The 27,573-nt window shown below is 39.0% G+C and overlaps 1 protein-coding gene across 1 annotated transcript in view; it reads left to right on the top strand.

Moving 5' to 3' along the window:
* The window catches only part of TRPM3 (transient receptor potential cation channel subfamily M member 3), a 260,190-nt gene that overhangs the window by 196,081 nt on the left and 36,536 nt on the right, over positions 1-27,573 (top strand). The window contains exons 10-17 of the mRNA XM_041422181.1: positions 3,755-3,855; positions 5,672-5,806; positions 8,459-8,509; positions 14,983-15,123; positions 16,475-16,504; positions 17,579-17,868; positions 18,721-18,949; positions 21,443-21,610. Of these exons, the coding sequence (XP_041278115.1) occupies positions 3,755-3,855; positions 5,672-5,806; positions 8,459-8,509; positions 14,983-15,123; positions 16,475-16,504; positions 17,579-17,868; positions 18,721-18,949; positions 21,443-21,610 (1,145 nt within the window). The remainder of the gene's footprint in view (positions 1-3,754; positions 3,856-5,671; positions 5,807-8,458; positions 8,510-14,982; positions 15,124-16,474; positions 16,505-17,578; positions 17,869-18,720; positions 18,950-21,442; positions 21,611-27,573) is intronic.

Here is a 27,573-nt window from a genome sequence, read left to right as displayed (position 1 = left end):
CTGTAGGGGCCTATGTTGGTCACAGTAAGCCAGTACATAAAAGCCCTTAGTAATAAGTATATTAAAGCTCTTCAGTAATCCTACAAGTGCACAACAATCATTGTCTGATGTGTACCCTGGCTCCCTGAGGAGACAGCATTGAGTTTATAGTCCCAGGCTGTATCATCAAGGAGTATTACATTTTCAGTCCTAAATATTGAGTAGACAATGTGACTTTTCACCGAAACAGTCTATGTAAGCACTGCTTGATGGCAGGCTAAGAACATAAAATTAACATCTGCAGGAACTAACAGCTATCCCAGCAGTCTATCTATATCCAGTGGTATCTATACCAAGATAAAATACTGCCAAAACCATGTATTGCATCCCAACTGTAACTTTTCTTCTAGGAGCAGATGAAAGGAAGGGTCACACTGCAGATGTGGTCATAGTCTCAAAACATTATTTTGAGGAACATATCTTACAATCAGCCAGACACCAGAATACTGAGTAAATATTAGAGAGACATTAGTCATATCACCCAAAACATTATTTAATGTAATAAATATGATATGGTAATTAAAATAATACAGTGCAAGAGGTTATTAACTCTACCTTATTTATTTCCCAAATTTCCTTTGGCTTTGATTTTGGCACATTACAGTGACACTTGAGTGACAGGCCTCCCCAGAGAGATCACATTTTGGATTCTTCCTACTGACTCAAGTCCATGTTCTGTGGCACTGAATGCAGTCAAGGAAATTATCGAAAAGAGACTGTATCTTAAGAATGCCATCTCATGATTTTTCTTGGGAGTTTTTCTTATATGAGTTGAATTATTCATACTTCTTCATCGTGGGTAGAATTTCACCTAAAATAGCCTGAATACTTCCTTTTTCATGTGAGACAAAGGCTATCAGTTCCATTCTAGAACAAAACCAATTAAAAGGCATCCACAGCATATATGCTGCTCTCTACAAACATTTATAGCTTTGATTTTCCTTCTCCTCTTAAGTAACATCAGTATTATCCGTGTTCATCTGAAAACCCCTCAGGGAAGATGGGAAAGAGGAGAAGGAAGCAAGGGCTTTCCAGCAAGAAACTGTGCTGTGGAAGCACCCATCCAATCAAATGCACCAGAGCCCCAGGATGCACATCCATAATCTACACCCTAGCTGATAGACTGCTTCAGACCTGGAGTACAACATCCCCTTGAGAAGCCACACGTTTCCTTCGACTGCCAGATACCCACTGTGCTCTGTGAGACAATGAAATCAAACATCATGGCAACAAGCACTGAGAAGAGCATCAACTCTGGGACTGCACATGTACCAACAGGAAAATTTGGCTGCTTAAGGCTGGCAGCCTTAAACACAATGAAGGGAGATGGGAAGGACACAGGCTGGACCATGGCTTGCTTTCCCCACTGCTCAGTATTTGGAGCAATGAGTGCGCTCAAAGAAAACAATTTCGGTGAATGGATGACCAGGCACCACCTCATGCTGCAAGCCAGCTGTTCCTTCCGGTGATCAAATGCAGCAGAAGACCCTCTATTCATCTGCCAGCTGAATCTTTTCTAAAGCATGAAGGGGGCCAGGACTGCTAGAGTCAGTTGAAACAAACTGGAGAACACTCCCTGCTAGGCTCAGAGGTTATTTACCTGAAGCCTACTTGACTTCTGCCTGAAGTGGGGACAGTGTAAACAGCCCACTTCCCTCCCTAAGTCTGTCTGATCCACTCTTGATCCAAAATTATTTCTAACTAGATGGCACCCCTGGCTACCCATATGGTAGGCTGTAGTAGGAAAATCAGGAACTGGAGCTCCCTCATAACACATGTGAAATGTTTTCAGGCCGTGGGATCACCATCACTGCCCCCCAGGTTTTAGAGTTACCCATGTGCCTCCTCCATGGCTAAAACCTTGACTAAGCACCTGCTAAAGCTCTCACTTCTCCTACAGGCACATGATTGGGGTGGAGGAGATCTGATGAGAGCATCTCTTGTTTGCTTCAGAAGGGGGAAGAACATTATTTGCTCTCTGTATTTAACTTACATTATCATACTCTCTGCAGGTATTTTTTTTTCTGTTTTTATAAATAAATCTTGGGATGTTGACATGTAGAGAGAGTTTTGCCTTTCCCAAAGGTAAATATTTTCTGTTCTTGAATGCTGCATATTGCTTGTATAAGAAACTCCAGAAGTTTCAGATGTTGTTGGCATCCCCCCGAGGTCTCTTGTGACAGCTTTTGTCTGTGTTGCAATATATAGCAATGAGAAGTTGTGTCTTATGCAAAGGGGCATTCCTGATCCTTCTTAGCCACAGAAGTCACAGAAGAATTGTCACTTCTTTTTTTCCTTCTTCATTTGTTTCAATTCTGCTCTGTTGCTGCATTGTCCACCTTTTTATCAGAGCTCATTTCTGTAATAATGTGATTTGGATGATTCACAATTCACCATCTCCCAAACAATTACTCTAGGTATTGACAAGAATTTGGCAATATCTTTATTGCCACTTAAAAGTTGAGAGTTATGAAATCAAACTGTAGGCTAACCTCCACAAAGTTTTTTATTAAGGTCTTCACAGAGAATTTCAGCAGCCAGCTTTATGTTTTCATTGCCTCCAATTTCAGAGTCCACTTTCAACTGGAACAGTGTGTGAGCTTGAATAGTGCTGAAATGGGGACACAAATGCTTTGAAGTAATGAAAAGCTTTTATTTATTCTCTACTCCATTATATCAGTGTAAGAATTAATAAAGACAAAGTAGAAGTAGAGGTATGAGGTCTTTAAAAAAAAACCTTATACAATCACCTAATCACTGCAAGCAGATATGTAGTTAAAAGTCAAAGGACCTTTTATTTATTTGGTTGATCAGTTCATTCAGGCCAGTTCTCCCTTTGACACTGAAGCACAAATGCTGTTTTATTATTACAAATCAGCTGAGAAGCACAAAATATTTAAAAAGCACAGCAGGACAGGAATGTCCCACAGTGTCCATTAAAACTGCAGGGAAAATCATACCCTCCCTTCCAAAAACAAACAGCTCCAAATCCATCTTATCATTTGCATAGTTTCCCATTTAATTTGGATATATTATACCTTGACACAATCTTTATAGAATGCTTTCTTACATGGGTATTTCATATGTGAAGGGAAATTTGTCCCACCAAGACACCTGACTACAAATAGGAGAGAAACTCCTATCTTCTCCTATGCTTCTTATCAAGCTGGAATGTGTAAGATGCCAAAAAATGCAGAACTACTGAAATCAGTGGTGTCTGTATGAGTTGGATCTACTTGTAATTGCTAGAGGCACGTGTGTTTGTGTGTGTGTGTTGTGTGCATGTGTGTGTGTGTGTGTGTGTGTGTGTGTGTGCTCATGTGATACGTGTGGGCGTGTGTTTATTCCTGCAGAGCTCCGTCTGTATCCTGGCTTGTTCTCTTGCTTCCGATCCAGTAAGAGAGAAAACAGTTAAGTTCACCAAAAATTGCCTCTTCTGATATCACCTGTATCTGCTGTATTTTCTGTATTTTGAAGGGAAATATGAGGAAATAGTTAATGTTTGTAGGACATTCTGAGAATTAGAGATGCAGAATCTGTTGAGAACGGAATTTTTTTTACAGGTGCAATGGAAGGTTTGGTTTTGTTTTAATATGAGTTGCAGAAATGACATGGACGTCTGTGAGACTTTTGACAAAGAGGAGTCACCAGGGCATACTGAGCCTAATGTCTTCTTTCTTTTTTCTCCTGCTCTCCTTCCTGTCTGTATACACAGGAGCTAATGCATCTGCTCCCGACCAGCTGAGCCTGGCACTAGCCTGGAACAGAGTAGACATCGCCCGCAGTCAGATCTTTATTTATGGGCAGCAGTGGCCGGTACAGTATAGATATATATATATATAGATATATATATATATATATATATATATATATATATATGTATATATGCACAACATCTTCTACTGGAAACACTTTGAACCCTACAGAGTATTAAATCCATTCTGTTTGCAGTGGTGGTTTTAGTGTGGTTTAAAATACACTGGGTCCTGCCAATCACATGGTTTCCAGCCACCGTAGCTGAAGGCAAGCACACTTGCAGAGTGGTTCATGTGTTCTATTGTCCAAGGAAATGGTGACATCTAGTGATGCCTTAAGAGTAGGAAACCATACCTCTGAAAAAATGGGAAGTACCAGATTTATGCTACCAAGCATGATTCTGCAATCTGAGGAAAACAAGTATACAGCCATGTTTTAGTGCTGGGCTGTAAATTCAAGGAAAGTCAAAACTTCTTTTTTCTCTTCAAGCAGCATGCTTTTATATGCAAATACTGAATGTGAGATGATGATTTGACATAAAAAATACACCATACAAATGTTGGAGGTTAGATAAACTGCAGGAGCTGATCAGCAGTGTCACCGTGAATGGGCTGTGGCTCCAGACCTCAGGTGGTGTTAATTCTGCCCCACTGCTGCTCTGCATCGATCTGCATGCTCTACATCTGCATTGTCCTGTGCTCCAGTTGTTCCCTGGCTAATACCACTCCCAGGGGCATGGATTCTCTTCAGGAGTGGTAGGACTGTAGAGGGGTTATTGAACATGGTGTTAGGCAGAGGAGGAAGAGTCAACTCCTGGGTTGTGCTACACCTTTTACAGAGGCAGAAGTCACACACACAAAAAAAAAAAAAAAAATAAAGTAAGGTCTCTATTTCTACCTGTATCTCCTTAAAGCCCAACTTACTCACTCAGGAGTTTCAACTGAACCATATTAGTCACTACCGTGACACTTGTTTCATCACTGTCATTGAAATTTCATGTGCTATCATTACATGAGCATTTACAATTCCCCATGGAAAAACTATAACAATGGGGAAAGCTTCTGTTTAAATGCTTGCTTTAAATGTAGCTTTCTACAGCTTGCTACCCCTAAAAGCTACTGCAAAAATCCTTTTCAGTCATGGAGTGAACAGGACTATTTATTTTGTCTTTGATATTGGGCATAAGTACATGTCGAAACATAGGAGGGATTTTAATGGCATTGGACTGTCTTCATTGTTATCTCTTCATCACCACATCATAGCAAAAATTTGAATAAATTCTGCAAACTGCAATAATTTTGGAAGCTAAATGCTGGAAAGATGAGATAATTTCTCATCCTTCTAATTCTGCCTGACCTCCAAGGGTTAAGGAGAGGTTTTGTGTAAGAAGACCTCTTGCATTTGGGCCTTCAGAGGAATGCAAATTATGAAGCTATTGCTGTTTCCTGGGTGTTCGAATTTCCCTGAGGTTCCACACCACAAACAGAAGAAAACTCTAGAAAAGATAGAACTAAAGTGATTTTGTATGCACATAACAAATATATCCAATAAAAATAAAATGTTTGACAGGAAAAGAAATAATTGTAATGACATGGTGAATAAGGTAGCGATGTGGTCTCCAGTTTACTGGATTCCAGTTCCTTTGTCCTAAACTGTTTTAGCTAGAGCATTTTAACTAGCACTCCGATACTGCTTTTTGAAATGCAACCCTGAGTTAGAAAAATTGTTACAGATTAAAGCCTTGATTATCCCATTTCAAGATTAGAAGAGAAATGCACAGAATTTTGTCCGGCCCTGCTTGTGCTAGAGTGACTGAACCAGCTGGATGCAGCCTGCCACACCCAGGAACAGCTTCAATTAATCACTTGCTTTGCAGGTGGGCTCCCTTGAGCAAGCAATGCTGGATGCACTGGTGTTGGACAGAGTGGATTTTGTGAAATTACTCATAGAAAATGGAGTAAGCATGCATCGTTTTCTCACCATCTCCCGGCTAGAGGAATTGTACAATACGGTAGGGCCAGCCTAAGGCAAATTTTCTGTCTTTATAGTCACTGTTCTAGCTCCCACTTGTATTGTAATGGCATGATGATGATGATGCACCCGGCAGTCAACACCTGCTGGAGAAATTTTTCATTAGCCCATATTGTCTCTCTTGCTTGCCTCGCATATAATGTAACATGCTGTGCCTTGCCCACATAATCTGCTATATGGGTTTTGTAAAGACACAAAATAAGCCTCACACAGTGCTGGCTAATTTCTTGTCATTGTAATTCCAATATGACAAACCTAAGATTTAGGCATGTGGCACTGGCTGGAAGACAGTAACTGGCAAGTTAGGACTGATACAGTGGTGTTATATGACTCCTTACAATGTGGTTTCAGAAAACTCTTCCAACTCTTAATCAGTCTCTGCCACAATGAAGGACTTCCCCATGCCCACACTGAGTTCCAAAAATTAGACCTTTGACTTTTAAAAGACTGTTTGAAAGTTTTTAATCCTTACAATTAAAGTGAATATAAAACTGCACAAGTTAAGTCTGCTTCTGAATTCTCAAATGCAAAATACATTCCAGCATTCACAGTGTTATTACCTACCTATATAGTAGTTCAGAAAGTTCAAACATCTTATGTGTAAGGAAAAAAAAAATCTTCAAGGCCTGTCTACTTCATAGAATTCCCAGTTTTGGGGGTTGCAGAAGGGCTGTGGTGTGGGCATATCTCTTTTCAAAAAGGTTTTTTTCTGCCAGTACTTTTCAAAGCCTTTGCTGTCATAAGCTGCTGCACTGGACTGTTGTCTGGAGTTGTATCACACTGATGGTGACCAGAAGTAGTCAGTCTTGCAAAATATCAGATATAAAAAGGATTCCTTAAATTTGGGCAAAATATGGAGGAACAGGTATCTATATATATATTTGTGTATTTTTGCATGTACAGGGTACATATGTGCTACCCTAGAGACAAACTCCCATCTGATCTTTGGTCAGCTCCCCTATTGACTAGCATCTATGTATCAAGAACAGAATGCCTATGAGCTTCCTTGTAACAGGGGTAAGCATGGTAATCCTTGTACAAAAGCCTGTTTTTACAGGGAATAAGTTTGACAGAAGTCTTCAGTTCTACAGCTAAAAGAAGGGCTTTTTGAACAAATTTATTGCTATAGAAATCAGCATACATTTTTTTCATGCACAAATTCCAAAAGATCCAGGCACTGAAATGCCTGAACTACCAATTACACTATATGACCAAATGCATCCATAGTAGCCTTAGCACAAAAAAAAAAAAAAAAAATTAAAAAAAATTTAAAAAAACCCACGTGGCCAGTTAAAAATTACCATATTTCAGCATAAGAGGAATGATCTGCGAAGCTACAAACCAGTGAATGTTACCTCTGCTATGGCAAATTTGTAAAAATAGAATGAAGTATAGAATTACAGGCAAGGGAATCAATTTTTTGTCAACAAAGAGTTTACCAAGCTTTTGTAGAAAAGTGTTAAGCCTTAGAAATCTATTACTATTTCTGCAATCAGCAGGAGAATAAGGATGTTGCACTTGGTCCCCTTTTTTTTTATTTTTGCAAAACTTTGACAGTATTTAAAAATTTCAAATGTTGTTTAAAAGAAATATAGCTGCCATGGCTCACAAAATCAGGGACAATTTTGGTTTAAAACCTACCTGAATGTTAAAGAATAGGGAGAAGGAATACATGGTCCATTTTTACCACAGAAGAACATTATGACCAGGGTCATGGAAGACTCTGTCCTGGGACCATAGCTGTTCAGCTTGTTTATGTAAGATCTGAAAAATGGTACCTACAGAAGAGACAATAATATTTGCAGGTGTTTTAGAAAATCTGAAGCAGCATATGAAGAATTACATGTAAGTCTCATCATGCTCAGAGATGGGGTTACATAAAATTAAGTGCAGAGCAATGCATATATGGAAATATCGACTCTACACACATGTAGTGATCTCCTTCATCATCAGCTACAACCAAGGAGACCTCTCATAATAGTCTCTTAAAATCTCAGCAACAGTTAAAAACAAAGCAGAAAATAAAGTAGGATATAATAGTAGTAGTAGTAGTAGTAGTAGTAGTAGTAGTAGTAGTAGTAGTATAACCAAAATTGCTGGACTGCTCTGCAGAATATTTTTGCAATGACAGCTGGAGTCAAAAGAAGATTGGAAAAATTCACAGGCCATGAATGCATTCTGCATTCACATGCATGTGCATTCACAGAGCGTGGCTTTCAGATGAGACTGCCTCAGTGCAATGCCAGGCTCAGAGAGTCTCTGAGCCACCAGTGGTGGAAGTCCTGAGTGCAGGAAGGCTAAGACTAAAGCAGCTGATTTTGCTTCCACTCTTTCCCATAGGCTGTGCTGTATTCCTGGTTTTTCTAAGCCAGGAGCCTAACCCTATACATAGGACTTCAGTTTTTGTCCAGTGTGGCAGTTCATAGGGTTTTCTTATGGAAGAGTTTTCTACAAAAGGAGAAAACAGGTGAAATAATGCTCTTGTAATTGTTTGGGGCTTTTTAAAATTGATAACACTGTACAATTAAAGTGCTCTCAGCTGCCTGATTTCTAAACTGTCAAGGTGAGAAAGTTATCTCAACATTCATATTTTGTGCAAACTATTTTGTTCTTCTTCCTTTATCCTTTGCAGAGACACGGACCATCCAACACTCTGCATCATCTAGTCAGGGACGTGAAAAAGGTAAGAGTCCAATAGACGGTAGGCTGAAAATAATGTTACTGGTTTTTTGTAGATAGATACAATCTCTGTTTTGCATGAGCTTTCAGTCAGAGCCTTCTCCTTCCTGCCAGTACAGAATGTCCTGTTTGTGTGCTCCAAGTATGAACTTTTTGCATACAAAGCACAATTAGCAAGTTTTTTGGCTTGCTTTCTCTGTGGTTTTAGATGCTTGAGTAATAGTGTGTCTGCTGCCATAATTGTAGGCTCTTACATACTGTGCGGATTTATGCTGTTACTTGTATTTTTCCATATCTGCAACTGTTGTCAAAGCTACTTTCTGTGTTGCTAGTTTACTTCCAAGCCTGTAAAATAGCTGTCACCCTTGTGCTGGATCCTGGCTTTTTGACAGTTCCTCATTCTGTATTGTGTGGTACGTTATAGCCATCTTCCTCAGCAGAAATATAAAAATGAGTAGTGCAAATTCCCCCTGACCCTTATCATGTTAATTTCAAGAATTTTGAATTATAAAAATCTGTTAGAAGAGCTGGACAGAAATACTGAAAGGTATAGTGGCAGGAAGGAGATACCAAATACCTTTACCAATGTGCTCAGGATTAAAAGAGTTACAGCAGCTGCAAGGAATAAAAATCCCTTATCCTTTAAATATATGGATCAAGTAAGGAGATCGATCCTGCAAATGACCTCATCAGCTTGAGTATTCTCCCAAAGCATTGCGGATTACAACCTTGCACTTTATGTAAGTCAGACCTCAAGGGTAGCATACTTGAGAAAGGACATTTCTGTACGTGGGACTAGATAGAAAATTTAACAAGGAGAGGATCTTTTTTCTAGGAGCACAGGTTTTAGTGGTTTCTTCTGACAGTGACAGAATTGAAGTCACCTAAGGGGGAGTAGTATTGTGTCATATAGCATCCTTTTATTAAGTAATTCTACAGAATAATCAGTAGCATGTTAGGAAGGTTCTAGTGGTATTCTTTGGTTGGTGTGTTAAATGGCATCATCATTGTCCAATTATGTATAGTGCATTAAGTGACCACTGAAAATGTGAAATGCCTACAAAAAGAAACTATGCACAAATCCCCTTGGATTGAGCAGAGTGAAGCTAGAATCCATTTAGAATGGATACTGCTCTTGAAGCTGAAGCTTCCAGAATATTTTATTACTCAATATGCAATTATTTATGTGCCTTTAAGAATGTGAAAGAAGCATAACCTGTCTTCTACTTTTTTTTTTCCAAATGCCTTCTCTCCCCCAGAATCACCTTTCCAAGTCCATCTTCAAAGGCACAGCAAATTGTATGTTGAGTAACTAAATAATATGTATGTCTTTTCTTTGAGCCGCTAACTAAATATGTATTTTTAAATAAACTCTTGAAAGAAAAGGCATCAAAGTAGTCAAAGATGATCTGTACTCATGGATGTATATGGACAGACGCTAAACAAACTTACACTACATTTGATGACATTATTTGTTCCACAGTGACTTCTAACTACTAGGTGACAGTTATCTTTCCATAAATTTATCTTTCTTTCCTCTGTTATTATCTAAAATCTTCAGTAATTCCAACTACATTGAATCAGTCTCATGAGCATAGGTGAGGGGTTTGAAAACAGACAGCCTGATGCAGCTCCTGGTTAGCACCTTCCTGAACAAAACTGGACCTCTGGGCTGTATTTCTCATTTTGTCCAGGATGGGGAACAGCCAGGCTTCATAAGGAGAAGTGACAGCTTCACCATAGCCCTGGCAACTGAGCAGATCCCTTACCAATCAACCAAGCCATAAATCAGTCACAGATCTGACAACAGTTTAAATGAAAACACCTCCTTGGAAAAACTTCTGAATGGACACATCACCATTTGACTGTTCAATGGCCCATCATGCATGCAAGACAGACCGCACTGCTGATTGTAGTTTTTTGAGTTCATGTATATTTTGATGCCATACGCCTAACCTCTCGGATTTAAATACAGCATCACAGAATATAAATACCAAAGTATGTTTTACACCACCTTGAGACAATACCTAATTGATATGAAATACACCATGCATTTACGTGTACCTCTCAATTTTAAAACTTGCACTATTTAAAAAGGTGTATGCTAAAAAAATTTCATCTTGATCATTGTGGATTCTCAGATAGAAAATGGATATTTAAAAATCATAGAAGCAGTAATTTACTACTGTTGTACTATATAGCTGTATAAATCCGTAGGAGAGTGTTGTTTTGTTTTGTTTTGTTTTGTTTTGTTTTGTTTTGTTTTGTTTTGTTTTGTTTGAAAAACAATCTTTGCCTTAATAAAGGAAATAATGAGAACAACAGAAGTCACATTATCAGATTCCATTTGTGGCAGTCTATAGACATTCATGTGCACAAACATGCACGTGCACACAAACATATAATACAACAATATATTTTCCCTCTGGATTTCCAAATACTGCTGTGAAGACTGATAGCCTAGGCAGCACAGTGTAAAGGTCTGGAGACGCAATCTTAAAGAATTTACAGTAATCTAAATGTGCATAAATTTTGCATGTATTAACAAGACAAATTATGTCCTAATGACTCTTCCTCAGATCACCTTTCAGTCCTCTCAATTCCATAGCTACATAGCAGGGCCAATCTGCCTGCAGTTTTGCCATCTCCTGTCAAGGGTCCAGGATTTCACATTTAAGTTTCACTTCCTTCCATACACCATACAGAGCAATGTACCCAAGCTAAGCAGAAAGAATCAGACAGTGGCTGTGCTGGACACCCTGTCTGCAAGTGGAGGTTGCCCGCTACAAATGTAAAAAATAAAAATCTTTCCCTGCCTCAACTAGCTGATGAAGATCAGTAGAAATTAACAGATGGATTTTTTTTTTCCCTTTATCCAAAACATTGTATATAATTAACAGATATTCAATTCCACTTCAGGATTATTTACATATCCATAGCTGGGGGTTTTTTGAACTGCTACTGTACATCTGCATTTCCAAAGAACAAACTAGCAATATATAGAATTTTGGCAGTATTATTTTTTCCTCAGCATGAAACTCAGAGGTTTGATACATGGTGACACAAAAATGCACTGAAAATGAAAAAAGTACTGCAACTGACTAGCTACAGTTTAAACCTGAAATTTCTTCAGGAGAACAATCGTGCATTAACACTGAAGAGTTTGTCCCAGCATTAAAAGATTTGTTGATTATTAACCAGGCCAACTATCTTACCTCAAAATCAAACTTTCTCCTTGGTCATTCTTGACCACCTAGACTGCACTAGAATTAGCTCATCCACATTCTTGTTGTTCTTGGGGCGGTTCTGTCCCACTTGCACCACTGTGTTTCATTTACAAGCATCCTTAGCTCTGCCAGGCTGGTTCAGCTGTCTGCTGACAGAGCAAGTGCTTTGGCATGTGTGTAACTCCTCTCACAAGGATGGTCCAGTCTTCTTTACTAGGGCTTCGTACTTTGGAAAAGTAACGTTTATGAAATCTGTGGTTTTCCTGTGGATTTGGGAGTTTTCTTTAGCGAAATGTTTCAGTATTATCTGGGAGATTTAGATGCATTTTTTATCAAAGTTATTTTACTGGAAATTTTTATCTAAATCTTTCATGAAAATTTAGAAATTAGAGCTGTATCAAGAAACTCAGCTTTGTAACACGTGTAGCACCCTGATGCCTGTTTTTCTTTCTTAACTGCTCAAATGTTTTTTGTCACTTAATAACATTACAGCATTCAGTTTAAGTGAAGACCTCCAGTTAGAAGGAGTCCTGCCTTGGAGCTGCAGCTCCCTCTTCTGCTAATGCTTTTATCCTTGTTCTAGGAGAGTTATCATCTTACATATTCTGGATAGAGAAGAACATTTTAGGGGGAAAACCAACCAAACCTAGTAGAATTTACTTTTTTAATTTAATTTTTTTAGATTTATTTTTCATTTAATTTTTAGACATTATTTTTCTTTAAACTGTTCAGCATAAATGTTACCATGTCCAAATTATCTAAGCTAATACACATTCCTGCAAACCATAGTAATTCCCCCACCCATCAAATTACACAAGGTTAGGAAGGTTGCAAAAGGATATGCTAGAGGACATAGAAAATGGTTGGCAGCTCAACTTTTTCCTCTAAATTTGCTTGATTTTTTGTCCCTTTGAATGCCAGCTGATTGCTGAACATGGTACACAATGGAAGCACAACCTCCCTCTCTCCTTCCTCAGCCTTTTCAGCATGCTGCTTGTACCATGGTAGCAGGGCAGGAAATAAACCGTGCTCTTCATGGCTGAAGTACAAGAGGAAGGAGGATCTTTGCATCCATTTTTTCTCTTCTGCAGATCCAGTTGCCATCTGCTCTCCATTAGTGATTCTCTGCTCTAATCTAATAAGGACGTCTCCAGAAAAGCCAGGCAGATATCGTCAGACATGCAGATATTTCAAGCAAGACATGATAGTCATGAAACTGCTCCATGTGAATTACTAACTTTCTTCTAATGAACACATAAAAAAGCTACAAGCTCACTGTAATCTGTACTGTATATCATTATAGAACATTATTACAGTGCACTGAAAAATTTTGAAGCTAAGAGTTACAGTTTCTGGTCCCTCTGCAATATTGACTATATGAGACAATTTTTTATTAGAGTAATATTCCTTTTTTTCAAGGCTACTGTAAACAGTACAGAGAAGGATAATTTGTCTCTCCACCCTTATTTTGTTGTCATTTCTTTTGCACAGTGACACACGAAGCAGAGAGGGTTCTCTAAGTCTGGAGGGTTTCTTAGTGAGGTCTCTAGAGCCAGGTGATCTATTCACAGTTTGCTGAATCATGCCTTCTTTTTAGGTAGGGAATGCTTACCAAAACCTGAACTGTCATCCAGTCAACTCAGAAGCAAAGAGTTAGAGAAGGAAGCAAACTTTCATTTGGGTTCATTGCCTTCCCATTAGTTCTTTCCTTCTGTAAAGGGGTCAGAGTTTACCTTGTGTAGTTTTTCTGGAGGGAATAGAAGAGCAGGTGTACCCACACTGGGGTTTTTTTCTTCTGTTGCCAGAGATCCCAGACAGACTTGACTGGCATATCTGTGAGTGCAGCTCAGCCTGAAATTGTTCAGCACACAGGGTGTCCCATTGGGTTTACTGCAAGTGGAGAATAGAAATGGCCCATTAACTCAGAAAATGCATATGCTGTGAGAGACAATCTGTTACTGAAATCTTTCTTCATAGTTTTGCCGCCCCCAAGCATTGGAGAACTCATAGCCTTAGTGATGCCATTTTCAGATTTGAAAGTGAAGAGTAGGAAAATGTGTGCAAGGGAGTTCCCATAAAAAGGACATTAAGATGTGGACATATTTGTCATTCTGTTTCCTTTTGAGTTAAAAAGTACTTGCTGAAGACATGATATACATATACATACACACAGGCATATACATAGGCATACAGATATACACATACATATATGTATCTATTTAGATACAGATATATAGAAATATCTAACAGAGGGTAAGAAAGGAAAAGAAATGGAATGAGAAGTGTGTAGGCATCTTTTCCAGGATTCCGCTAATGACCCTTGCCACAAACTCAGTCATTTCTTGTGAGAAAATCTCCATGGCTCTGCTGGAAATTACGTAACTAGATAATGTGCTTAAAGGGGCTTTTAGTAAAAATGTAAGAAAGTCAGGTAGGGAATATGGGGGGAAATTGCTAGGCCTGTAGTTTTCTTCATAAAAAAACCCAAAATAATTTGCCACAGATATTTTGTTTATTACAGCTTTCATACATGCAGATGCTTTCCTCATTCTTGGTGTGAAACTTAAGGGTGTGTATTCTTTGAACATAACTCCAAGACTGAATGCTGATAGACACTCCTTGCCCCTAGCAACTAGCTGTAATGATAGCTCATGTACTGTGTAAGTCCTCTAGAATTGTAACACCAATCTTACCACCTGCCCATCCTTTCCTGGAATATGGGAAGGAAACTGCAGGATGGGAAGGAGCTGGTCCCATGTGAACAAAAGATTTTGTGTGATGTCACTTCACCATGCTTTGACAGTTAGACGAGGCAGTCCAGAGAGATTCCAGCAGATGTGAGATGCCAGGATGAGTTGTGGGTGAGATGTGGTGCAGGAAAAGTGCTATCTTGCAGAATTAGAGTCCAGCAACTGTGCCTGACTGTTCAAGTGTATCAATCCTCATGCTTTTGTTTCTGCAGTCATGTTCCTTGCTTCCCCAGCTGAAGAATATGAGTACTGTGTACTGATGTTATCTTCTGTTGCTTCCAACAAGTTCTTCACCTTCTTATTTAACTTATGTCTTCTTTCCAAGCGAGAATATCCAGGTTTCGGTTGGATCTATTTTAAGGTGAATTAATTAACCAGCATAATAATACATTCCTGCTTTTACCTATTTAATTTGTTTTATTCTAATATAATTTTAAAGTACATTTAACAATGTCAGTAATAAGCATTTCTTCTCCCCACCATCCTTATTTTCACTGCAGGGAAACTTACCTCCTGATTACCGGATAAGTTTGATTGATATTGGATTGGTGATAGAGTACCTGATGGGAGGAGCGTATCGCTGCAATTACACCCGAAAGCGGTTCAGAACACTTTACCACAATTTGTTCGGGCCCAAGAGGGTAAGAAACAAATGGTTTGCTGTCCTCATGACTGTACCAGCTGGCAGGGATTACCATAGTTTCTTACATGGTTTCAGACTGGTGGGGTCCAGATTCATTTCCATTATGTGCGTTGCAATTATGTCACCATAATGCATCACAAGCCAATCACTGATATAAGCTATGCTTTTTATTAATGCAATAAAAAAATTATTGCATTCTGCTGCCCTGCTGAAACCAGCACGTAAAACAATCTCCTCTGACTCTAAAACTTGTCATTATGAGTAATCACAGCTTTTAAAAGACAAGTCTTTTGACCTGCACCAATAACACTGTAATTCTAACTCCTGAGTTAAATTTGAAAACTTCTGCATTATCAGATGCATTTCCTATCTTGTGGCTCTTCTGATTGTGATCTGAAGGTTTCATGGCAAAGAAACCCATAACTCAAAACATGTTTTATTTTTTGGATGTGGCTTCAGCAGTCAGTTCATGGCAACATCACTAAGTATTTATGTGGGTTCCATGTTTGATAAGTTAATGCCACTGTGAATACAAAGCAAAGTCTTTCTAAAACACAAAAGCTGTTTACAATCATCCACTGACCCAATCCAGCATGAGCAGGAGTCTGTTCATCTACTCGCAATACGATTTGTAGTACCTTCTTTGGCTATTTTTGCCTCACATTTCAGATTTTAGCAATACACAGCACTGAAAGTATTAATAAGTGGCTATCCATAGCAACAGCCCTGTGAAACACTTGCAAGCAGCTACCTAAAATGGGTTTATTTGTTTCCATATGCTTTTCCTTATGATTCTTCACAGCTGGAAAGAAAGACAGTGATTGTAGCTGGTGGGAGAGAATTCCTTCCCAAAGTCACTCCATTGACAAAAGCATTTGAGCAGTGATTTCACCAGTACTGAACCAGCACACAGAGTGGCTCCACAACAGTCAATGAAAGTGTTCCAGGGCAGTGGCCAACATGCTGATGTAGTCCAGAGAAATCCATTCATGCCTTATCAGTGATCCCTATCACTTTCTTTCTAGAACAGCCCTAAGCAGTTGTAATTTGTACTTGAATCAAAATATATGTCTTCTGATGTGGTTTTGGTGAAATAATGTCAGACTCAAGTTTGAAATAATTACATATATGTAATAATTTGATTGCTTTGCATGTGTATGTATATGCTATTGCACTACATTATATTATTACTTTCTATATTTTCATTATTATTATTATCTATATTTTATTATATATTCTACATCACTCTACATGCATGTGTACATATGTGTATATGTATATACAAATAGCTGTATTTTTTCATCACTACTTGGTGAGAAGTAACATTTTTCTAACTTTTCTTTGTACAGCCAAAAGCTCTGAAGCTGTTGGGAATGGAGGTAGGCAACCTGTGACAAATCTTAATGTCTTTTCCTTCTTTGATAAATATAAACTATATCCAGATAATATTCAAATTCACTGTAATGAAAGCATGAATAGTATTTTTCATCCAGGTATCTTGTTTACACAATAGGCAGATTAAGAAACATTTCTTAATAAAAGTCCAAGAGATAGCTAAGGAAAAAGAGGGCTCTGCCCCAACTATGGATCGTCTTGGTTTTTTGTTTAATAAGAATTAAACAAAATGTTTCAGTCCATCAGGGCAAGCAAAATTTCAGTCAGATAGCATCTAACTTCAAAATTTGTTCAGAGAAATGAAACACTTGCAGAGAATGATGCAGAAATCTTTATAGAAAAATATCCAAAGTTATCTCAGTTTTGTTGGCTCTTTTGGCTACCCCAATGCTTCAAGGGAATAGTAGTATTTTCATTTTTTTTTATTTTATACAACCACTTTCATTTTTCCATCCATAGACACAGGACAGAATAGGTCAGCTCACCTGATAAAAGCAAAAGGGTAAAATGGGAAAGAAACTAAAGGCAACAGAAACAACAAATGGATGGAGAAGGAAGGAATAAACATGCAGAATAGGAGTAAAGAAGGGAGATTGCTACTTTTGTAAGGCGATAAAGGGAGAAAACACAAAAATAAGCATAGAAGGAGTCTTCAGCAGATTAGAAAATCCCCTGAATATGTACTTTCTGGAGGTGGAAAGAGACAGATGCATTGCAGCAGATGTTACATTTGCAGTGAGCTCTTATCTTTATTTGAATGGTGTATTTTCCAAAATAGTTCTGGATTTTGTGTGATTGTACTCTCTGTTATTATTTTCAGAGTGATAGTGTTATTGATTCAAAGTGATAGTCCAAGGCTCTGTTCACCTCTTTACTGTCTTCTTAACTACAGTGAATACACCAATAGTTTTTTATTGTTTACCTATGTTAAATATTTTGTCCAAGAAATGATGAATGGGCTGGCCTGCAGGAAATGTGTTAGGCACTGATTTAAATGAATTGTGTGAATTGATTCAGTTCCTTCAGTGATGAAAAAAATTTCTCTACAATTCCCACAGGATGATGTCCCTTTGCGTCGAGGGAGAAAACCAACAAAGAAAAAAGAAGAAGAAGTTGATATTGATATGGATGACCCTGAGATCAATCACTTTCCCTTCCCATTCCACGAGCTGATGGTGTGGGCTGTGCTGATGAAACGTCAGAAGATGGCCCTTTTCTTTTGGCAACATGGGGAAGAGGCTATGGCTAAAGCTCTGGTGGCCTGCAAACTCTGCAAAGCCATGGCCCACGAAGCATCAGAAAATGACATGGTGGATGACATATCCCAAGAGCTGAACCACAATTCCAGGTGAATTTCCTTTCATGTACACTTTCCTGAGGGGGAAAAAAAAAAAAAAAAAAAAAGGAGGGAAGAGAGATTTCTGAACCTGACTAAAATTTTCTTATTTGTAGCTTGCTTTCATTTCTAACTGGTGGGGGAAGTGCAGTCCATTTAGAGAAAATCCAAATGGCTTTTAAACAATCTCTCTGCCAGAATAGCAAAGTTGTTAGCAATTTAACTTCTGAAATGAAAAGAGATCAAGAAGACAGTGAGATATCTATATTGTTCATGTGCTCTCCCTGAGGCCTCAAGAGTCAGACTGCAACATTTCTCTGTGCTTTTTCAGGGTACTCTGTACCTACCCAGCAGAACAATTATTGAAATCCTTGTGAGCAAAGTATTCAGGCGGCAGTGTTAATTAACCAAGAGGTCATGCTTAGATGAACAAGGCAAGATACTAGATTCCATAAGAATTCTTCCTGATGTTAAAATTTCAGAAATTTAGGATTTGAGAAAGGATATTGGACACTACTTCTACGAGGCTTGACCATGGAGCTTTGGGCAAACAGCAGAGAAGCAATTCCTTAAGCTGCAGATAACCAGAGGATTTCAGTTAGAAAATGTCAGGGAGGTGGGCAGGGAGGTGGGAGCAGACAGCTGGTAGGTGTGGGTGCTGATCACTGCTAAGCTGGGGCACTTATTTATATGCCTAACATTAGCCACTCACATTTGAAAATGTGGGTTTTGTGTGTAGAGTCAGCATCACGATTTGTGTGCTGGAAGGTGACGTGCCCCTTGCAGTGGCTGCCTCTGCAGAGAGGAGTTCTGAGCGCAAGGCTGCGCGTGCTGACAGGAGTGAACGATGTCCCTCTGTTGCAGGGACTTCGGCCAGCTGGCGGTCGAGCTCTTGGACCAGTCGTACAAGCAGGATGAGCAGCTGGCAATGAAGCTGCTGACCTATGAGCTGAAGAACTGGAGCAACGCCACATGCCTGCAGCTTGCAGTGGCAGCCAAGCACAGGGACTTCATCGCTCACACTTGCAGCCAGATGCTGCTCACTGACATGTGGATGGGTCGTCTCCGGATGCGAAAAAATTCTGGCCTAAAGGTCATTCCTGCTTTAAAATAAAATTAATATTCAGAGGATTCTAATAGATGGTGACAGGATTCAGAAAAATCAGTAATAACTATCTAAAGTAACCGTATTTCAGGTATTTATTTGAAGTAACATTAAGCAGGGTATATTCTTCCTGTGTTCAGGGAAGATGATGGGGCTTATCATAAGCCTAAGTTCAAAGCACACAGCTTAGATTTTTTCATTTCCTTTCTTAAAGTGCCCTCTGGCATCATTTATCAGAATAAGAATTGAGCTAGGAGGTTAGTGTGTCACCCTGCCAGTATACTTGAGGAGTTAGTCAAGATTTTTAAAGACAAATAAAGGAAAGAGAGGTGTAAGTGAATTAACCATTAGTGAAAGGTGCTGATCTGACAACCTTTCCCATAACAGGCAAAGTAAGCAGCACAAATTTCCTTGCAAACCCTTGCAAATCTTCCTGATGGCATCTGAAGGGACTTCTTTAGAGGGTTTAAAGGATAATTCAGTTTTCAAAGCTGTTACAGCTTTACACAGCTTTTCCACTCTTGACAAAACTGCTAACAGTGCAAAGTGAATTCTGAGATGAATTTGAGTCCCTGGCTGTTTCACCAAAGCAGCCACCAGTCAGAACATACCCAGCAATTGCCTCTCCCTCCCAGATCACCTAGAAATATTTTCAGTGAAGGGATTCTCTCTTCTGCACTAATTGCCTGTGTGAAAATTTTTAATTACTCAGCTGTGTTGCCATGTGAAATGTTCAGTAATGGCAAGAATGCTTAGGAGTACATGCATTGCTTCTAGACTGGCTCTTAATCCAGGGACAGTGATGAATGAGAACAAGTGGCTGGTAGCATTCCTATGCAGGACCTGTGCATACACATTGTTCTGCTACAGACAGAAAACTTTCTCATATTTGGAGACATTCCTACTACCTATTTCCTGAACTCGCAGGCCTATTATCCTTCAAAGGGACAGCTGCTTTGTTCACTGTTCAGCTTTGCAGAAATTCAGTCTAGGTACATGGAGGACAGCGCAGCAACTGATTTCCTACTACACACATTCCACTTTTTAGCACATTTCTTAAGCCCTAAAATAGACCTTTCTTTCATAATGCATAACTGAAGGTAACAGGCTCCGTTTCCTTTCAGCTTCTTCTAACACCAGGGCTTCACAAGGATCCTTTACTCAGTTTCTAGTCTGTATTTTATTTCATTGAAGCTCATTAGCAGAACTTGTTTAAAGCTAGAGCAGGCTACAAGCTACATGAGGCAGCATGACAAAGAAAACATTTGCAAGCATGAGTCATGGTTTATTTCCCAAGAACAGCTTTTTCCCTTTGAAACTGACAAATGGTAGGAAGATTGAATATAATTCTTTAAATTCTTGCTGGGATGTATGGCATCAATGGAAGGGCTAGGGGCAGCTGTTAATCCTACCTGCTCTTAAAAACAGCCTTTCTATGAAGCCTGGTCTGCCTGTAACCACCTCACCCTGGACCCATCGTTTGTGAACACAGCACCAGTGCAGGAAGTTTTTCCAAGACTGGGTGCAGCATTTGCATACACTACCTGCTCCCCTTTGTGTACTTTGAATGGTTTCAACAGCACCCAAACTGTCTGCTAATATGATTAGCACAAGCACCCTCCCTAACCTGCCAAGAAGTTGACTATCTGGTTTCACTCTCATTCAGGAAGAGATTTATCAGAACATCATTCTCCATCAAATTGCACCATAACCAGGGAAAGTTATTGTGCTTGTGAATACAGGCTTTGCTTTGTATTACTGTGGTGTCTATTCAGTTGTACTGTTTTAATCCAAGCATTGTTCATTACTTGTAAATCCCAACAAGGAAATTTTAGTGGTTTCTACACTTCTGCATCTGAGAGAAGGAAGGCAGAAAAGAAAGAGAGCTGGCATCAACATGACCATTACACAGCTGCCTGGTTACTGAAACAAAATCTAAGGGGAATGCATATCTATGTACATCAGCATTTGTTTTTGCTGGCTTTTCCTTATCTCCTCAGATCCACACATAGTTGCACTTCTTTGACTGCCGGTGTACATTAAGCATGGACACAGAGGTATTAACCCTCTCTGTAAAAATAAATACTCTCTGTGTATCATTTATACTGATATTTTGTATTATGTAAAATGCAGACATTTGCAGTTCTGTACACCCCTGTGGTCCCACCTACTCTTGACCCTATATAATATTTTGTAAATATATTCTAGTATGTAGCACTACACACAAGTAGATATGCAAGTAGATGAAACATTCAAGAGCATTCACAGCAGCACTAGTAGAAGTTATATGCATTGATTCAGTGCTCTGGTAACATTACCCCCAATAACAAATACTTTATTGTCATAGAAATTCACATGTACATACATGTATCTTTCTTTTCCTAAATCTCCTGAGGAAATTGTTCCATTTGATGCTAAGTAATCATTATGACCATAATCTGTTTTCTGTGATGATTATTGTTATCATTATTATTGCTTTAGGTAATTCTAGGAATTCTACTTCCTCCTTCAATCCTCAGCTTGGAGTTCAAGAATAAAGATGATATGCCCTACATGACCCAGGCCAATGAGATCCATCTTCAAGAAAAAGATCCAGAGGAACCAGAGAAGCCAGTGAAAGAAAAAGATGAGGAAGACATGGAACTCACCGTAAGTGCTCACAATAAACCATCAGCCTCAGCGCTGTCAATTTGTTATTCCTACCTCTGCAGGCATTGCAGAACATCTGACGGCTAAATATAGAACATGGTAGGATACCACTCTTCACACTCTCCTCTTCTCCATGGGATTCAAGCCACACAAGTTGCCATCATTTGGTCACCATGCTGAAGCAGCGCATAGTGCTGTGCTGTAATATCCTCATATTTTGACTCAATTTGATGCCACATGGTCTGAACTAAGTGAATTAGATTTTAGAAGCACTCAGTCATGATAGATGACCTCTCTGGCATGAAAAGGGCTAACCTTTATTTGGAAATGCCCAAAGATTCTTGGAAGCCAGAGATTTTTTTTTCTTTTTGTTGACTTCATTAGAGAGTAAGCAAGTGTGCAAACAGGCCAGAAAAATTATGAAAACTTAGTCTAAAATTCTTTTTGTATTTGTGGTCATTGCCTTTTACACAAACACACATCCAGTCTTGATCCACTGAAGACACTAGCAAGCAGCAAAACAGCTCCACTTCTACAACTCAACAGAATTGTGTAAGGAGGGACTTGTCAGTATTAGCAACATAGCCTTTGAGGAATAATTTACACCACGAAGAAACAGACAACTAAAACTCTGGAAACTACACAAGTAATCTACTTCCTGTCTCTTTTTCTCACACTTTATAGTTTGGGCAGTTATCATACAGGCTATTACATCTGCCTTAGTCTAGTTTGGTTTGGATTTGTTTGGGTTTGATTGTGGTGTCTTTGAAAGGCTTATAACTCAGCCCCTGTTGGTCAGGATAGAGGCATAGACATAAAAGGGATTTGCCTGATTAAGTTAAAAAACAAAAACAAAAAAACCCAGACTGTTTCCCACAGGCAAACAGCAGGAGCTGCCCACAGGAGCCCGACTGCAGGCAGGCAGAAGGACCTGCCTACAGGACCCAATATGCAGGCAAGCCGAAGGACCAACCCACAAGACCCACCTACAGGACCCGTTTGCAGGCAAGAACCGGGCTGTTGGGAAGGACCAGAAGCCAGAATAGCAGCAATGGAGCATTCTCTGCTCATTAGCTATTGATTGCAATTTACTAACCCTTGGCTTCTGATCCCCTTCTGAAGTGCCTATTCAAATCAAATAAGCACTTCTCAAGCTGCCTTTTACCTGGTAATGAGGAGAAGTTTGGGGAAGATGTGTTTTCCATCTTGCTGTAGTTATCCCAGCTCCTGGTTTCTTGTCTACAATACTGTTTCCTTTTTTCCTTGGGACTCCTGCTGCAAATAAGTGATGTGTGCAGTGGACCTGCTATTCCAGATGAAACTTAGATGTTCCCTCTCTTCTCCCTTCCGTGTGCTGACAGTCCTATTGCTCTGTTCTGTCATTGACTCTTCCCTTAATTCCTTCAAATTCAGTATATCACTCAGTGAAGTTTCAGGCACTTTAAACATTTTCTATAAAATATTTCTTCCTGTGGAGTCCAGCGAATTTAGAAACAATATCTTTGGTCAGCACTGCTTTCTTGGTATTTCTGCATACAATGTAGACCATACTGTAGAACTTCTAACACAGCTGTTTTGTTCAGTGGTGAGGAGAGATGAATTGGTAGCAGAGAGATCTTTGCATGTCTGTGCTTAGATGCCACAGCCACTTAAATTTAGCAGCCTGACATATTTTAAATATAAGAAAATACTTTAGACTGAAGTTTTGTACTGTTCCAGCCTTAGTCAAATGGTCTGGCATAATGGTCAGGTTTCTATTCCACTGATCAAAGGATGCCTGAAAGATGTTTTAGGAAGTCCCTTTGTGAAGTTTCCCCTTAGCCATGGTATCCTTTAGTGTATTAAGGATGCCTTATAAAAACTTCAGTAAGATTAATAATTTATTGTGGTGGGATATCAAAAATGTTTAATCCATTGCTGAACTTTGAATCAATAGATCAGTCACTCACCAAACCTGAGCTTTGTTCAGCATAAAGATTAGTGATGTTCAGCATAAACAAAAGTGATGTTAAAAAATAATTTTTATCTCAAAGTTCTTTTTCTGGCAAATAATATATAATTAAAATAATCTTCCTGATTCTCCTTCTAACCATTCCCTATGAATACTTCTCAAGTCTCTGTATTCATCACGTTACACCCATATTCTCTCTGCTAAAATGAAGATAAAGAGGTCTCATCTAGGCAAGGTCTGTTCATTGATTTTCTGTGTGTCTTGCACTAAGCCCAGGTGACTAAAGACAGGCCAGGGAGTCAGTTTCTTCTTTTGCACTGCACTTTTGCAGAGTGCATGAGGTACACGGCCCTATTTTACACCTCATTTGCACACAATAATGTGATCAGCAGACTACAGCAGCAGTGAAGTTTAGTCTCCACATGGGTGCATCTGCATGCAAGTATGTATTTGCTTTATGCTCCTCTTAAAGGGTCTGGTGGGTAGCTGAACATGTGGATATGCTACGAAGGTGTGTTTATTCACTGTACACTACTTGTTATTCACACCCTGCTTTTAACTTTATAACAGACACATGAGTGATAAGCCCACATTTCTTTATCACCTAGATGCTAACAGGCTTATAGCAGCTACGCCCAAAAACACATTTGACTACTGCTCTCATCATTGCTCCTCAGCACCAAGAAATTTACCACAATTTATGTATGGTGCTGACAGTCATTAATCCTGAATATTAAACACAGAGCAGTAGGAGGACATTAAAGTCTAAAGGCTGGGGATATTTTCTATTTGTACAGTGTCCTAATCAGGGCTTTAATTGCTGAAATTCAGGTCAGTCAGAAACTTCAGAAATCTCCCATCCTCCCAGAATAATCCTAATTCTGGAAGCCATAACTAGGAGCCTCCTTAACCCTATTCAGTGCATTATTGTTTGGGTAGTAGAGCTCCTCAGTAAATGGTTTTATTTCAGAACACAGAATAACCCATCTAAGTCCTTTGAAAGGTGTTTCTGTTGTTTTTTTTCATTTTGCCTCGATTTTCCACAATGAATAGGAAGTTTGGACTTCCAGAGCATCACTGAGCTAGTGTGAGAACTCTTCAGTGGCAGAAGAGCTAGTTCTGTTGGCCTCTGGGATCACATTAATTCGTCCATAGTATGTGTGCTTAGACTTTTCTCAATGACAAGAAGTAACCAAATATTAATCATATCACTAAAAATACAGTTCTTAACACAGACAAGTCTGATGATCCCTGTCCTGTTGCCCCTGGCCCAACTTACCCTTCCCAGTGGAAGACAGCTCTCACAGCATCTCACATGCCAACAGCAAGCACCCCTGTGTGGAAAACAGAAATGGGAGACATTGCTGGTGATCTCTAGGCAGAAGTGCTGACCCTTTCCATAAGAGGTTCTCTCTTCCTCCTGGGAGTTCGGAAACCCTCCATGCTACCACCACTACCACGTACATGCGCTGGCACGGTCTGTGTTCTTTGCCCAGCTCAGCAGACAGGATTTCTGAGCTCCTGGCACTTTAGTCCTGTTCCCTGTGCTCACTGTAACCACCAAGCACATGCAAAATCTGATTTTATGTGTCTGTAAATCAAAGACATTAACATTTTTCTGCAGTGTTTCAAGGCAGAGAACAGTAATCCTAGAACAATCCTGCCTACCATGGCAGCAGCATTTTCAGTAATCCTGCCTTCCGTGGGGGCAGCATTTTCACACACAGTGTAGGATCCAGCAGGGTGTGCTGAGGGAGGTGTTTCTACACAGCTATGTATCATTTCCAAACCAGTTATCTGTGAACTGGAGTAAGTCTCTATATAGCATGTAGATTTCACTCAGGATGAAATTGGAAGAGCCTGTATTCATTCCAGAAAGACTGAAATTCCTGTTATTTAATTATGAAACACAAAAACATAGTATAGGATTGTTAACATACATTAGTGCAAAAATGTACAACCCAAAACTCTCCCCTGATAGTTCATTATCAGCAAACAGTCCTCAATTACATAAAACAAAATCTGACCCAACAATAACAACGAAAACCAGATTAATAAAATCTACATGTAAAAACTATGAGAACATCAATCCCTTCAGGCTGAAATGATGCAGTTGTACTTTACTTCACAATGAGGTTGAGCTGCTGTCAAGCTTACCTTGCATGACTCACGGTGAATCATGGACAAAATCATGTATTAGAGAAAGAGATGCTGCCCACACAGAGCAGTGTCTTGAGTTGTTCCCATCCTACTGCATCCCACTCCAAGGAAAACACTGGTTCATATTTGGCAGTGCAATTATTCTGTTAACACAGTTACATAGGTTATTTCTGAATGTTTCTAATGGGGAAGCTTTTCAATTTGTTAATACTGAGGTATAATTAACAGTCGGGAACATCAGGTCAAATCTAATCCCTAGCCATCTCAGAGAAATTCCCCATCTGTAGCATGGGGGAGGGGAGAAGGTACTATTATATGATATAATTAATTCAAAAATAATTGTAATGAGACAAAATTACCACATTGTTATCAAGAAGAAAGCAGTAGCAAACAGGAAATCAGAATTCATAAGCTAAAGCATAAATCCAGATATTGAAAGAGCATTATTACAAAAACATCCACAACTCACTGATTTCATTGAGAATTAAGTCTGTCTCAGAATTTGTAAATTTGTAAAATTGTGAAGGATTTGAACTCTGTAAAATAATCCCTTTCACTAAAGTATGGCATTGCTCATCTGTTAGAGTAAGCAGTATTAATTTTCTTTCTGCTGCTAAATTCCTGAACACCAGGGGACAGCAGAGACAAAGCCTTGGGAAAAGCTACAGAAAACTCTGTAGATCCAGATGGCGGTTTCCCCCAAACAACGTCAGTAAGTGGAGAGAAGCAAACAAATTACCTTCTTGGGCTATAGTGTTCCCAAAACATTCAGATCATATTCAAATTTTTTTCCCCAAAAAAACCTCAATCAATGATAAAGATCAAAGGATCACTTTGATTTTGTGGAGCTGAGGTAATAATATCTTCTGTGGAGGTTGTGTAACTTCTGCTACTGTGGTTATATTCAGTAATATTCAGTCATAACCATAAAAACCCTTCTCTTCTGCTTAATAGCCACTTTGTCTTTTTCCTTTTTTATACAAGACTTGATGGACTTTCAGGGTGTTTTATGGGCTCTGTGAGAACCAACAGGAGGTACATTTAAATTTTTAATAGGTAATGTTTTATTTGTGTTTATGGAAATTAAATTTAAAATCTTCAGCCATTAAAGCTAAAGGAAATATGTTAACTTGGTCAAATCAGGCTTTAGTTTTTGAGACAGTCCCAGCAAGTTAGTTTCAGTGTAGTATACTTCTGTCCTGAATCTTTGTTGCACTTTATTGAAAATGTGCATGACAACATCTGTATGTTGTCAGATTCAAGAATATAAGGGTCCACAAGGAAAGTAATAATACTGGAGGAAAAACTAATTGCATAAATGAAATTAAAGAGACAGAGCCATATGGGACAAGCCCAGTCCTAATAATCTTACAAATATCTACACTGACTGAAAAAAAATTAAAATTACAAATTACTATTTCACAGGGAAAAGATGTATATGAATAGCTCCACATGAGGCTGGAAACAGGAAGAAAAGGTTAGATTGTGATTTTAAATATGCGAGAAGTGCATCACCAGTTCCTGCAGGGCTCTAGAAACTGATCAGATAGCTCACCTGAAGCCAAATAGTTAAGTATGTGCTGTACATCCTGTTGAACTGTAGAGCACAGATACAGAGACAAGAAGGACTTTTTATAGAAAGACCATATGTTTGGCATTTAATTGTTCCCTTGGTTTTCTACCATGTAAGTTGCAGATGAGAACAATGCTATCTTCATAACGGTGAAAGTTTTCTTCAGTTGACAGAAAAGCACAAGGGTGCCTTCATCTGCTTGTAGAAAATCATTATAGAAACATTGAAACAAATGCATCATTATGAGTCCCTGCATACTTAGATTTGTCTCAATTCTTG

The sequence above is a fragment of the Onychostruthus taczanowskii genome, unplaced genomic scaffold (genome assembly GCF_017590055.1).
Source record: "Onychostruthus taczanowskii isolate IOZ18803 unplaced genomic scaffold, ASM1759005v1 scaffold72, whole genome shotgun sequence".
NCBI classification, from domain to species: domain Eukaryota; kingdom Metazoa; phylum Chordata; class Aves; order Passeriformes; family Passeridae; genus Onychostruthus; species Onychostruthus taczanowskii.
This window is presented reverse-complemented; position numbering and strand designations above follow the sequence as displayed.